Source organism: Leptosomus discolor, chromosome 4, assembly GCF_034619465.1.
Source record: "Leptosomus discolor isolate bLepDis1 chromosome 4, bLepDis1.hap2, whole genome shotgun sequence".
Lineage (NCBI taxonomy): Eukaryota > Metazoa > Chordata > Aves > Leptosomiformes > Leptosomidae > Leptosomus > Leptosomus discolor.
Genome location: NC_141394.1, coordinates 16,644,152 through 16,658,950, shown reverse-complemented (window position 1 = coordinate 16,658,950; position 14,799 = coordinate 16,644,152). Strand labels below are relative to the sequence as shown.

The 14,799-nt window shown below is 39.6% G+C and overlaps 1 protein-coding gene across 2 annotated transcripts in view; it reads left to right on the top strand.

Annotated features, from left to right (window-relative positions):
• ARHGAP10 (Rho GTPase activating protein 10) overlaps positions 1–8,770 on the top strand; it is a 154,544-nt gene extending 145,774 nt beyond the window's left edge. For both annotated transcript variants that reach the window (XM_086464762.1, XM_086464761.1), the window contains one exon: positions 8,682–8,770. In XM_086464762.1, coding sequence (XP_086320888.1) covers positions 8,682–8,770 — 89 coding nt within the window. The remainder of the gene's footprint in view (positions 1–8,681) is intronic.
• Positions 8,771–14,799: the final 6,029 nt, after the last annotated feature.

Here is a 14,799-nt window from a genome sequence, read left to right as displayed (position 1 = left end):
TCTAATTTTTCAGCAGCATTTAAATGTGTTGTAGTACCAAAAAAGGTTATTCAGCAATAGAGAAAAACATCTCGGCCTATATAACTGTATTTTTTTAAATGTGAACTGTCGCTGTAAAATAACATGCAGGCTTTAATTTAAAGAAAAAAAAATGTGTCAAAGGATTTTAAAGCAGGCACAGATCCAGGTAAATCAGGTGATCACTGGAGAGAAAAGGGAGCATTTACTTTTTGGATCAAGGGGTGGCTTAGTGTTTGTATGTACTTGTAGAAAAAGGAATATTCACTGAGGTGCAGAATGAAGGCCTGTGTTTAAAATTAAAATTTTTGTGGACCCAAATATAGTATTACATATGAACATCCAGAAGGTGATTCCTGTGCTCAAGACTGCGTTGCTCCTCAGTGATCTTCCTTGGCTTCAGCAACTGCAGAGGGACTTCAAACTGATAGGAATGGTTTTAGTTTTTAAACCTTATGCCAACAACTACTGTAATACAAACTCTGAAGATGCAGAAGATGACATTAGAGCATAGTTTCTTTGCTGATATGTGCTTTCCAGAGAGGAAGTGGTACTTAATTCTGCATGACCAAATGCTCTTAGGGGGTGTACTGCCCAGTCATTCAAATACCACATGTGAGAGTCTTTGGTTGGGTGTCCAATAAAGGAGGGGTATTCCAAATTCCCAGTTTACATGCAGCAGGAAAAAAGAGAGAACTACACAGTCTAAAACAGCTGGAAAACATCAACCTGCAGGCATTAAAAAAATAACTAAATATGTCTTATATTTACTAAAATGCACCCTGTTAACTTTGTTAGCACTGGATCAAAAGTGTGTGTGTGAGAGTTTTTCTCATAAATAAAAATCTTTTCCCCAACCCCAGTAGTATGTTCCTAATTTGTTTAACAAGCTGAAACAAATAGGAAGCTCACCAGAATCTTTTTTTTTATTTTTAGCATGTATAACAACGACAACAAAATTGCACAGACATAAAAATCTTCCCCTTCTTTATGATACTTCAAAGCAGAGAGAGCATAGGACATTCCTGTGCTCTGCCTCCTCCCAAACAAGTAAATAGCAAGCCTGGTCCAGACTTCAGTTCTGTTTTTTTTTCAGTGTAAGGGGGTCTGGGGTCCCCACTAGGTTCTTCCCTACTAGCACCTACTTTACAACATCATACTTGATGTTTCCTATTAGAGCTGCCTTGCAGGCAAATCATGTCTGAATCAAGTTAGGTGGGAAACCTTTTAAAGATGAATTAGCTAAATTATTCTCTTTTTAAAGTCTCTAACACCAGTTAATTTAAGTTTTTTAAAACATGACTGATAGGGATCTTCAACAGACATAAAACTATGTAACAGAAAAAAACCCAACCTAGTGCATGGGGGAAAAGGTCTGAGGCGTTTCTAATGCAGAACAGGTAATAAGAAAGTCTTTCAAGAAGCAGTTGCTTCTTTATCATGCATTTGTGTGAGAGCAATGTTAAGATTCTTTTTTTTGTGCGAAGAGATCGCTAGAAGTTACAGCAAAGCTACCATGGTTTTGGTGCTTGAGAGCCTTGGTTGAGTTTTTCAAATAGACAGTAGGATTGTCCATGAACAAGTATAGAATGCGACTCCTTGGCTGCTGTGGAGAAATGTTACATCTGTAAGACTCTTTTCCCATATCATCATACAACTAAGGTTGGAAGCTTGGGAAACGGTTATGTGGATTGCATTTTGAAAACCTAATTGCAGATTTCCAATGGGAAAGATCACGTTTCCCAAAATTCATTTGTTTTGCTTTATTCCAGTGTATCCTGGTTATTTTACAGGCATTGTCCTTGCCCTGCAGGGCTTTCAGCCTCGGGTAGGCTGTGGATTGGCAGAAAAAAGCAGGAGAGCATGCAAGTAATAAGGCAGTAACTGAATGTATGTAATAACTTAATGGTCATTCCATAGTGGTTCCCAATAGGTTATGTCATGGATGGCTCTGGCAGTATAGAAAGGTATTCTCATTAGAAGTGCAGACCAGTCTCCATATTTGAAACCTCGGAAATGCCTTCACATGGGCCTTTTCTTTTTGCGCTAGGCACCCTTGTGTCTATGCTGGGATCAGATTCCAGTGAATCAATTCAGGTTCTTTAGTTACTCAATTTAAATTCCCATATGCCCTAATAAAGCCCCCAAATGAAGAATTAAAGTAATAATACATCAATTCTGCAGCTCTACCAATAACCTTAACTATCAAAGTGACAACGCATCAATCAAGTTGACATACAGCTAGTATCAACCATTAAAGTAACTGTTAAATTAATGTCTACTGAAAAGTGCTGCTTCCATTAGTGAAGGTTTTATCCGTCTCTCCTTTCTCCACACTGCCTGTCTCACTTGTCTAATCCCGTCTCTTTCTCCTCTCGCTATTTGTTTGTTGAGGTTTTTTCCGTTCTCTTCCCTCTCTTTCCTGCTTCCTTTCCCTCTTCTTTTCATTTCCCTTCCTTGTTCGTCTGTTTCATCTCTCTTGGTCCATAGATGTTGATTGTAGCAGTTATTATTATCCTGGATGAATCTTTCTGGCTGCTCTAGCCTGAGACAAGATAATGGCATTTAGTGAAGTACAGTCTTGCACCTGTCATAGCTGCTAAATCTAATATGGGTGCAAGAAGGTAAGAGTGTAACCTTTACTCCTGTCTCCATTTCCTGTTTCTAAATGGGGAAAAAAATATCTGTTTGTGTCTTGGGCTGACAAGGTTAGATTTGCCAATATTTTAAATAAAGCTTTACATCACCTGATAGGAATCTGTATCAAATCTGAACATCTGCATATTCAGGTGTTTTCAGTATTGTGTGCTACCCCAAATCCCAGGGTCTTTCCATTAAAGTGTCACAGAATGTAAACGCTAAGGGGCCTTCTGGTAAGCTAAAAAGAAAAGGTAAAGTTTTCTATTCAATTGAATTGTGTAAGAAAATGAATAATGTAATCTGGACAATATCCACTGGATTTTTTTAAAAAATATTTAATTCAATTTACCTTAGGCTATGCCAATATTTTTATTTCCCAGTTACTACAAGCTATATTATTGACAGCATGTAACAATATAACTCAAGTGGTAGAGGCAAAGCTTGAAGAGTTTGCGGCTGGATATGGGCACATATGGGAAAAAGCAGAGTATGAGCTGAGATTGAGACACATATGCTGGCTGTATATTTTTGTTGGTGTCGAAGTAGATATTCCCAATAATTATAGAATTATAGAACAGTTTTGGTTGGATGAGATCTTCAAGATCATAGAGTCCAACCTTTGTCCTAGCTCTATCAACACCACTAAACCATGTCCCTGAGTACAATATCTGCTTGTCTCTGCCTGCCATTGCAACCTTGCCAGCCTTGGAGCCAAGTGTAACTAAATTTCTGGTTCTTGAGAGAGACTGCTTAGAAGTCAGTAAATGGGAATTTCACTGGGGAGAGGTGTTTTAGATAGGGTAAATGGTGTTTACATAACAAAATTCCTTGGCAGTATTGCTAGCAGGAAGGCTTTCTGAAAACTTGTCAAGATAGTGCTCATCAAAGCTTTTTACAATTTTTAAATTCAGGTTTTAGGGGAGAGAAAATATGGGGAAAATTGAGAAAGTGTTTTGTTATAGTAATTTTCCTCAGGAAAGGCATGGCACTGATTGTTCCTACCTACAAAAAGCCGTGTTCACACAGCCGTTGTCATCTCCCTCTATCTTTTCTACTGTAACAAAGTGCAAGCCTAATTAATATCCCTGGTTTTGACTCCAAGGCACTCTCTTCCCTCTTACTCATGTTGTGGCTTCTTTACGGTACTGACAAATGAAGGATATACATCAAAGAGGAGTAGTACTCCCAGAATGCTATATTGCACTGTATGTGCAAATAATTCTTTTGTTGTGGTAAAAATGAGGATAAAGCTATTTCTTTGTGCACCTTTTATCTGTGGATTTCAAAGCACTTGGAAACATCGATGTACATTAATTGTCTCCATTTTACATCTGGAGAAGTTGAGTGTACAGGCTGTGGACAGATGTTCTGCTTTTCAGATACCTCCATGCCATTTGGAGGTCCTTACCTCAAACTCCTGCTGGAAGTTACAATCATTTCACCAATAAAAAGTACCAGATGAGCACTACCAAATTTCCTACTGACTTTGCTAGAACTTTTTAAAAGCCACTGAAGTTAGTTTGACCTTAACCAGTCTGACTTTGCTCCTGCCAACAGTGCTGTGGAAGCAGTGGTCTCCAGAAGAAAAATGATAAAATGGAAGGTGTTTAGACTTTTACCTTGCAGTTGGTGTGTGTTGGGGACTGTCAGAGATGTTTGGCTGTCAGGTAGGATGGGAGTCAACTCAGGAGAAAGACCCCAAGTCTCAATGTCTACATGCAGGTCACCAAGCTATAGTGCATGGAACTCAGCAGCAACTCAGCTGACCAGCCACTTAGGTCTGTTTTAGACTAAGCCAAATTATTCTTTGGGCACTCTTGCTGTTCGTTGCATTGGCTGCATCTCCACCAGCAGTAACAGGAGCTTAGACGCTTCTATAGAGGGAAGCTTCAGTCTGCAAACTGAATTCCGCCTTCACTAATTTGTCGTGGTGTACCAGTGTGTTTGCTTTCGTTCACAAGCCTGAGCCCTTATAGGCAGACTGTTTCATTTGTGGTCACACAGTAAATCTTCAGCAGAGTCAGGAAGAATATCCCTTGACTCTTAACCCTGTGTCCTGTCCACAAGATAACTCTGCTTCTCACAACATACTTAAGGGAAAGAGCAAGTTTTCAAATGTCAAATTCCATGCTAACCCTAAGCACACTAAATGTTTGTATATTTCTGTGGTCAACTTTACCCATCGGGTTTGTTTCAAAAATCCATAGGGATTTCTAAACACAGCAGGCTTACAAGCACATTTTATTGCTTTAATTTAATTTCATGGGGAAAAACAGGCTAGTGTGATTGAGTTCTATGGAAGTGTGTTCTGGTGTTGTAGTGGTTTCAGCAGTGAGATTTCTGTTGCCCACAAAATGCAGTCCTCATTTATGTAGCTTGTTGGGGTCGTTGCTTTGGTAAAGTAGTCCATCAGAAAGGGAGGCCCTCTTGTACCAGGCACCATGCGTGTTAGATTGCCTCCCCTGTTTCTGTTTTCTCCCAAAACAGCTGGTTTCCACAAAGGTGTGGAAATCTGATTCGGTCCTGCTAAAGTTAGTAGCACTTAGGCAATGAACTAATACATTGTGGAAATAAGTTTTGGTCTCATTTGTAGTTGAGACTCATAAAACTTCTGAGCTACCAAAGCAGAACAACATCTGCTTATAGTATTGGGTCTCTGGGAAGAGCTGCTTGCAAATTCCATGTATTTTGCAGTTAGATAATCTTAATATGGGCAATATTGAAGCTATTTCCTGTGGAGAATAGAGAAAAGTAAGAAGAAATACTGCAAATGCCAAGTTGACCTTATTGTGTTTCTTGATTAGATGAAATCAGAAAAACTTTTACTTGGAGATCTTACTGCAAGTTGAAAGTCTGTTGAATTTGTCCATTTGAGTTTGCGCCATTGTTCCGTGGCGCTTGCTGTCATTACTGATGGTCAGACGTTCTCTTTCTCCATGCTTTGCTACCACTAGAGTGAGACTGCTGAAATGGCCTTGCGGCAGGTATTGATGAAGCTGCCGTCCCACTTTGGGCTCTCAGCTTTGCTGCTATTTCCACTGTCCTAAGGGATGATGGCTTTTGGTGGTGGTTCTTTGACTGGTCTTGTTGTGCAGTCTTGCTATACACTTGCTAAACCTTGCTGAAAATATTTATTTTTTGGTTCTCTGCTCCGTATCTTTTACACTACAAGTATTTTCCCCTCTTGTCCCTAGCCAACGTAAGATTTAGTCCTACGGGATACTTGGTCCAGTAATGAGTTGTAGTTTTAAGGCCAAATGTTTGGTTTCTGCAGCAAGGTATTTTTAAATGAGGCAGGCCTGAGAAAGTGCTAAGAACTGTAATCGCTGTTGACAGAGAAGAAATGACAGAAAGGGGACACTATGGAACAGCTTCTCTTGAGCAGGGTATTTTTTCAGAAATAGCCTGTGTCCTGGGTTTAAGAAGAGCTGTGCATGGTAGCAAAATGTCTTTTGTGGTAAAGTGTTTTTTATTTTAAATGAATATTGTTGTACACTAAACTTTGGAAATGGATTAGCGAAGAAAACAGGATCATTGGAGCTTAAAGCAACTTTACATTTGGACAGCTTCTCTGTTAATATCATTTGCCTACAGAAGTAGTCAGTGATGTACGTAGGTATCTTAACCCTTCTTGTGTAAGGTGATTTGAATGGGGCAGGAATCTTACCTGACATGACAGTCAGCACTGCTGCTGAAAAGAATTACTTCTTGGTGCAGTTCTTTAAAAAGGGACTGGTCTCTAGAAATGGTGATCTTGCATGTCATCCAAGTGATAATTCTTTCCTCAGTCTTCATGGAGTCTACAAGAAACTTCTGCTAACAAACCACGAGGCCCTGAACTGTGTAATGTATGTGTATGATATTTCATTTCCCAAGCACAGAGCTCAGTTATACCAGCTATGTCTAGTCTTCTGGGGTGAGAATGGCATTTGTCACTCAAGTCCCGTTGCTCGGCCATCATGCATTTTCTGTGAACGTGCTGCGGTGTGCAGAGTTCAGAGTTATCTTATCAAACTTGTTAAGAAAATATTTATTTTGAAATCTGTTGTTGTGTTGAGCCAAGTGATTCAGCATAGTTTGAGCATGTGCCCCCCCTTGGTAATTTTTAGGTAAATTTAAATTCCAGGGTGATCCCTTCAGATGGGGGCTACCCTCATTTTGAACTGGGCTTTGACCTATAGACGCTCACATGCCAGTGTTATCTATCCTCTCTCTAATGTAAATTGAGCTCCAGGCGACAAGTAGAAATTTCCTACTTCCAGAGTTTCTAGTTGTTTTTCTTCCCAATCTGTCATTTTTTGGAGTAATACAGATGTGCTCCATAGGCATGGGAGACTTCAGGGAGAGGTCTGGCTGCCCGTAAGAGCTGCTGGTGCATTTGCTGGAAAGGGTAGAATTACAGCCGCTGTGGTGGAGCTTCTGGAGGGAGGTTTGTGGTGGTGTCAGTGATGTGGTTTCAAATGCATGTGTACTCTGTAATTGTGGAATAAAAATGACAAAGGGAGAGGAGGGCCTGCTAATAACTAATAGTAATGTAAGTTACTGTGTGCGCAGAGATCTTAAAAGGTAATTTTCTAAGTATTTTTCTCCTTTGGAATCTTTCTGTCAAACATATTCATTATAAATATAAGCTCAGACTTTTGATCTGAATCTAAACTATCAGTATAATTTGAAAGCAGTTTTGTTTTCTGGATTCCTTGGCGGTATAGCTGTTGTTTAAACCATGGTTTCCGAGCACAGCTTCTAGCTTCACTGTCTGACAATAATAGGACACAAGGAAAAAAATAGTGGAAAGGATGTTTTAAGTGCTCAAATTTAGAGCCTTACAATGCTTTTGACAGTGAGGCTTAACATGTTGCTCTCTTTTAACTGTTACTTCCCAGATTTGTAGAAGGCTACAAATATCACATTCCCCAATGTGTTAATGTGTTTGAAATAAAGCACCGACATGGCTGGCAGCATGTTTCAGCATTTGTCTGATCTCTTCCCTAAATAATGTCTGTCTCAGAAGCACTGTGAGGATAAATTATTATGGTAGAGAATACTGTAAGTCACTAAAAGCATGGGATTTTACAGCTACATAGGTAAGTAGGTACCTGTATCATATTCTTAGAAGAAATTTGAAAGATGAATTTGAGGACTTTTTGGTCCGTTTTCCAAAGAAATGAGGCTTATGCTTCTTTTTTAACTTCCTGTCAAATGTGGTCAAAATATATGTAGGAAGCCATGTTTCGTTAATTCTGTTGCTCACAGAATAACTTGTGGGGCATTTAGAGTCTGAGCTGAAATTTGTTGTCTTTTAGATTCACGGATACTCTTGCATATACTTTGGGATCGCAGTAGTAAACACAGGGTGACAATAAAGAACAAGGTGTATCCTTCAAGCCTTTCCTCTGTGTTTTGTGAATAGCCCTGTGTATCTGATTTTCAGAGAGAGGATTTAACCAGAAGAGTAATTCAGATTTTGTCCACTGATCTCTTCCAATAGCAGCTCTGCTCTGTGAAGAGATGATGCTTGGAGTGAGATCTGGCTCATTTCCCCTGTAATCCTTCACATGCTTACTTGTCATACACAGTAAGGTCCTATGCCATTTTTCTGTGGCTCTGAGCTTCCAGATTCCTCACCTTTGCTCAAGACAGGTTTTTGGTCTTGCTTTGCCCACAGCTAGTGAAATTGTTTCCCACTGTTTGACATGAATTCTAACTTCTCCCCAAAGGCATCTAGAATTTCTATTTTATCTACCCATCCTAAGTTCCATTAACTGTTTCGTTAATGAAGTCTCCTGCACCTAAAAGCTATTTCACCATGTGTACTTTGCAGAAGACAGTTCAAGCACTATATTATGCAAGTATTTAAGTTAAGTTAATCATCATCTTCATCATTCCCAGCCAGACTCTTAAACTGGTCATTGCAGAAGACTGGATGCTTGTATGGATGCTTTGCCTGGTGTCATGGAGCTAAAGCTAAAAGTACTGATTCAAGCATAAAAAGATGCAGTCATTTTTTTCCTTTTCTTTTGCAGTGCAATTTTCCAGAGAACCAGGATGGCTCGAAGGCACGCTAAATGGCAAGAGAGGACTTATTCCACAAAATTATGTTCAGTTTTTATAGCTTTGTGCATTGAACGCCAAGAAGGTGTACATGGTATCCATGGATTTTTGTTATAGTCACTTCTCTCTACTTTTGTGACTGCTTTTAATCAATGAAGAGCTTGACTATGGGTTGAAGATCTTAATCTGTATAAAGACATTAAGTGTTGCCAAATATGAATTACAAAAAACGCTTCTTTAAGGGTTGGAAAGGGGGGTGGGACAAGAAAGGGGGATGGAGGGATAGGTTGATTTTTTTTTAATAGGGTGCTTTTTTTCAATTGTAAAGAGCAGTAATGGTATGTTTGTTTGCAAGATAACTAGCATTTTAAGTCAAATATTTGGTTGATCTGTGACTCAACTATCAGTTGAAGATTTTTATAAACTTTTAGTGTCCTGGAGATTCTGCATCGATAACCAGCATTTTTAACAGAATGTTATTTGGGTTTGGCAAATACTGTTGGATAAAAAAAGCTATCATGCTGACAATTAAATTATATTTCAAAGTGGAATAGACAGTATAGAACAGACACCAGTAAGTAAAATAGTAGGTATCAAGACATGGCATTTTTCAAATGTCTTCAAAGAACACATTCGTTTATGTCGTGTGGATGATTTCATTTATTTCATAAAGATAAGACACATGCACTTTTATTACATGCTCCTGTATGTCATGGTTCCTTTGCTACTCAAAAATATCACTGTGAGTGAAATAAAATGTTATGTGACCTAAGTCATTCCTCTGTTGGAGAATATTTTGCTCTGGTTCTGTAAGTTATGACGTGAAATAAATATTGGCAGCTGTATGCAGTCAGCCTCAAGCAGGCTCCAAAATGGATGGGGAACTTTCCTCACTTAAAATAGGCAACTCTGCAAGCTCAAGCCAAAAGGAAGAGAATCTCTGGCTGAGATCCTTGTGCATCCTGGAGGCATCTTGCATTTTATCTGTTGTCTGCCTGTCTAGCTTCTCCTTGAGTTTCCCTTTCTTCCTCCCCTGTAATTGTCAGTTGTAAGGTCTGTCAATTGTAAGGTCTTAACGATACTTCATGGTATCAGAATCCTCAAGTACCTGCCTCATAATTTGTAGAACTGTTTGAGTAGTAAGAGAGTTATCTGTGGTCACAGAAAAAGCTTCCAGAAATCCTGTGGCCTATAAATCTGTGCCTTGTGATTTTTTTTTTTTTTTTAAAAAAAAGTTACATGCAGTTTATCATTAATCTTTGTATTTTTCTCTTCTTCAAGTAAGACCCTCGGGGAGGCAGTGTAGAGGATGCAGGAAAATATGACGGGATGACATGCTAATACAGGCCCACTTAGTTGTTAAATTGGACTCTGGTGATTTTGAGTCATCTACTGTACATGTACTTAGCTTGCAAGTTTTTCTAACTAATGTGATTAGTAAACCAGTTAATGGTTAATGCTGCCTTAACATTGGGATGGCTTTTTCCCCCCCTTAAGATTTAACTCCACACCATTATTTTGTTCCTTTGCCCAGACTGCATAGACCATTGGAGCACGCACAAATCTTTTCCAGATGGAGTAATGGTGGGCCAAGTCGGTACAGCGCTCCAGCACTAAACCTCATACTTGGAGGAGTTTCATTTGGTGTATTCTTGTAGTATTTGAACAGTGACCCTCAGCCATACGGCTTTTAGGCAGTTCTTGTCTTGGCATAGTGGCTAAGTGCACTGAAGATTACTTTTGGACTTCTGTGAAGGAGCTCAAGTTCTTTAATTTGCTCCTTGACTCAGTATTAAGGAAATAGTTGCACGAGTACATACAGCAAGAGATTGCAGGTTTCCTTGCTCAGATTTGTTCACGTGGCAAAGCACTGGTCTTGCTGGGTGTCATGTCACCTGGGCCCAGAGCTCTATCAACTCATTTGTGGCCTTCAAGAGTCATTCTGGAGGCAGAATGGTGTTTGTGTGGCCAGACTCGCTTTTCATGGCTACCAGTTGGTGGAAAAGTTTGAAAGGAGAGCAAGAACGTAAATCTTTTTGGTATTAGCCTGGTAGGCGTGGCAGCTATGTATGTTGGCTTGTCAGATAGCAAAGCTGTGATAACATGAAGCTTACAAGCTTTGTAAGTTGCTTCCATTTGTTTTGTTGTTGTATTTAAACATGCAGGGCATGTTAGATCTTGTTTCTGTCTGCCGTCTTCCAAAATTCTCAATGTATTTCTCAATATATTTCTCTCTAGCTCTGTGGTTTGGTTTGGGTTGGTCTTTTTGGTTTTGTGGTTTTTTGTTTTGTTTTGTTTTGTTTTTCCTCTTTTAACTGAGGTGGTTTGAAAAGACTTTAAAAAGGTTTATAGAGAAGGAATAAAAGATGTAGTGTCTCTTCCCTCCAGTCCTGTGATCCTATTGGCCTTTAGTTGAAATGTTTTGAGACTCCTGTTACTTCTGGAGCCACACAGAACCCAAACAAGAAGAAAACTTTTCTACTGGGAAATGATCTACTGAGCAGAGGTAATACCAATCCAAACTTTCTCACGTCCTAGACACTGCCTAAAGGCAGTGGTGTGAGCTGAGCCAGATCAATCTGGCTTTCAGGCTAACCACACTGCCTCTTAGGAATTTAGTTGTGGTAACTGTAAGCCACCGTACGGGTTTCTACATCAGCCCGGTCATACTAATGCTGAGTACAGACTTGTAGATGGCACATCTCATTCTTCACCCTCACTCCTGAACAGCGCTGTAAACGATGCCCTTGTACTGGCTGTTTGGCAGTAGAGATTAAAGGATGCTAAAAATGAAAAATCATCTGAAGAAAGTTAGACCCCTTTCCCATCCTTTGACATCATTAGTTTCTTTCCTGAAGGTGGGCCTTAGGGCATGTTTCGTGTCTGTCTGTTTGTCAGTCTTTTCCATGGCTTGGTAGACTTGGGAAGAGCAGAGTAACACACTGTTAACTTGAGGCAGAAAGGAGGAGGACAAGGAGTCAGTTGTGGAGAAAGCTGGCCGAAGGGCTCTTCTCTTTTGGCCCGGCAGCAGGAGTGGTCGTTCTCTGTGGGGCTGGCCTGACTGTCCTCTCACGGGGAACTGCTCTTGTGTCACAGCTGTGGGTACAGGTTCAGCTTAAGCCCCAGGCTGGGATCCCCCTCCCTTGCTGTGTGCTGGTTACTGGGCACAGGGGCATTGACAGTTTTCAGAAGCTGAGACTCCTGGTAGTGAATGCCTGACAGAGGCTGAAAATTGGAGACGGTGCGTTAGGGAAAAAAACCACCTCATTTTGTGATTTTAATGCAAAATGATGTTCGCCTTGCCATCACTGCGGGGCCAGAGACTGAATCCCTCAGGCTGGGGATTAAAGTCAAATGTGTGTTTGCTGAATAATTAATGGAAAAGCTGAGACTCGACTAGCTGGGATCAGTAGGAATTTACAGTCTGTGTTAGTCACTGGACAGTGCACAGCTCTGCACCTTGGCCAGGCTGCATTTTCACTCTGCTAGGTGAAAATCCCTGGGGTTTTCAGGCTGCTGAATGTTGTTAATCATTGTCCCAGCTGATCTTTGTGGCAGGTTTCCTTCTGCTGCCCAGGCTTTCACCAGGAGTGAAAGAAAAAATCTCATTGGCTGATCTATCTTCCCTGTAATGAAAGTAAGTGTTCCTGCTACATTGCTTACAGCTTTCGCTAGCTGAGCCTCTGTAATTGTATCACAGAAAAGACTCGGGGAGAAACTTGCCTTTCCCAATAATCTCTGCCTTGTTCTCTTTCTCTTAAACCATTTCACAATTCTTACCTGGTTTGCAATTTAAAGAGAAAAGCTGCTGACAGAGGGCTTCTGTAGGCTGTAAATGTGCCACTGCTGAACACGGTGTAACTGAACGTCTTCGCTGGAGTTTCACCATTTAAGCTGAATGTGCCTCGGACATAATTTTCTACATCAGAGTCCAGCAGTGTGCCCTCATCAGTGTGTGCAGTAACCACAGGTAAACACCACGTAAACTTCATCCCATTGACATCTACAATTAAAGTGTTCTTTTAAAAACCTTATGGCATGGCACACTTTACCTAGCAAAATCTTTGAAGTGAAAGGGGCATTTTTTCACTCCTTTCTATCTTAGTAATACTGTCCTTATCATGAACTCCCAGTCTCTGTAGATACCTGAAAGAAAGCAGCGTCCCAGCTTGAGGTCACATTACAAGTTTTGTTATGTTTTTAGTGATAGCATTTTCTTATTTCTAGAAGAGCATATGACAGACACATCTGCTTGTAAACATATGGGAGATTTTTCTTAACACTGCTGATCCTCTACTATTCTTTCTTTCTGACAATTCAGCAAACAGAAGGCAGGTGCAAGGAGTTTCGGCAATAAAAATTTTGTGTAACTTGTTATTAAAAAAAAAACCAAAATCCAAATAGATGGTGGTCTTACACCACAGACCTAGCTTTGTGCAAACTTAGCAGTGAATTTTTGAGATGGGTAACGCACAGAACAAACCAGGATAGTGAGTTTTATTTCCCCTTCCAACTATGTTACTATAATTGTAACTGGAAAAGACCTGACCCTGAGAAGGCAGTTCAGTTTAGTCACTGGGGAAACCTTGTGTCTACAGAATAGTGAATCCCTGTTTTCATGAGAGAAATTCTAACTCTGGTCAACGAGTGCAGCAGCTTTAGGTTAACTGAACCTGGAAGCCAGACCTGTCTGGCTCTTGAAGGTTGCTGGGTTTGTTTCTTCGAGGGGATGCAGCGCGTGTGCATAACGGTGTCAGCGCATCAGTTGGCAAGCGCAGTTACCCGGGTTAATTCCCACATTCCTCACAGTTGGGCATTCCTCATTCTACTGGCTGAAGCCATCGTATGTGCTGCATCATCCAAATTAAGTGCTTGATGAAACCCAATTTCTAGATGTATGAAGAAAAGATGTTATATTACATTAGTAGTTACTTTATGTTACTTAATCTCGTTTCTAGATGAGCAGAAGCTTGTGTCTAAGGATATAACTGCACCAGCACCTATCTGAGATTAAAATGCAAGAAATACTTGCAATCAAACCAGTTTAATTCATGTATATTTGTACAATTTGTATTAAAAAAAAAAAAGAAAAAGAAAAATAGGTACTTGCAGACATTAACATAAAGACCAAACAATATTTTCTATTTATTTAAAAAGCTTTAAACATACAGAAGCAAACCCCTAATTATAAATGCATCATTATGCATAGATTTTACTGTTTACACCATACTGCTGGCTGCTTTTATTTTTCATCCAGGAATCTATTTAAACTCCAAGAATTCTTAAACATTCCTCTGAGCTTCCTGGCCTCAGAACTGCTGTCTATCTTAGCAAGTCATTGACCTCCCGCTGAAAACATTGCTCTAAAAAAAAGAAGTCGTCAAATCTTTAATAAACAATTAAAAGTGCATTAACTGTAGAATTGTTTAATTTCATAAATGTTTAAACAAGTCAGTGAAAAACACCACCCTGTGAATTAGCTTTTTGCATTATTGATTGTAAAGTATCTTTTTAATGAGATTTTGATATTGCAAACTTTAGTCTTTTCTATTTTATTTTGCGCAACTCGTCAGTCGCACGATGCGTAGTATTCCTGAAATACCCACTGCAGTACATTAACACTATTTTACATTTTTAACTGTGTATACAATGCTCTTGCTGTATATCCCCGTTCCTTCTTATAACCAAATAATTTAGCTCAATGAACAGAAGCCCACTTACTTTGAAAAGGTGTTTTAGTTTGTCTTGTATTTTGCAGGAGACAAATACCTATTTCATTCTAAACAAATTCAAAAGAACGTAACTTCCCGGTAGCTAAACACTAGGCTGCTTGTGTTGATGTTGTTGTTGTACGCAGGTTTAGATAAAAAAAGTGATGGCTATTCTGCTTAAGTGTCCTTGAGAAGAGAATACTGCCTCTTACAACATCTATATCCAATTGTATCTACTACTTCAATGATCTCTATCAAAAAATAATAATCAATGAATGGTTTCATAAACACCAGGTGATTAAAGTAAAGGATTTATTATAATCTGCTTACAGTTGTTTGCAAAGACAGACATACGTTTTTGCATAAAGATATAAATTGC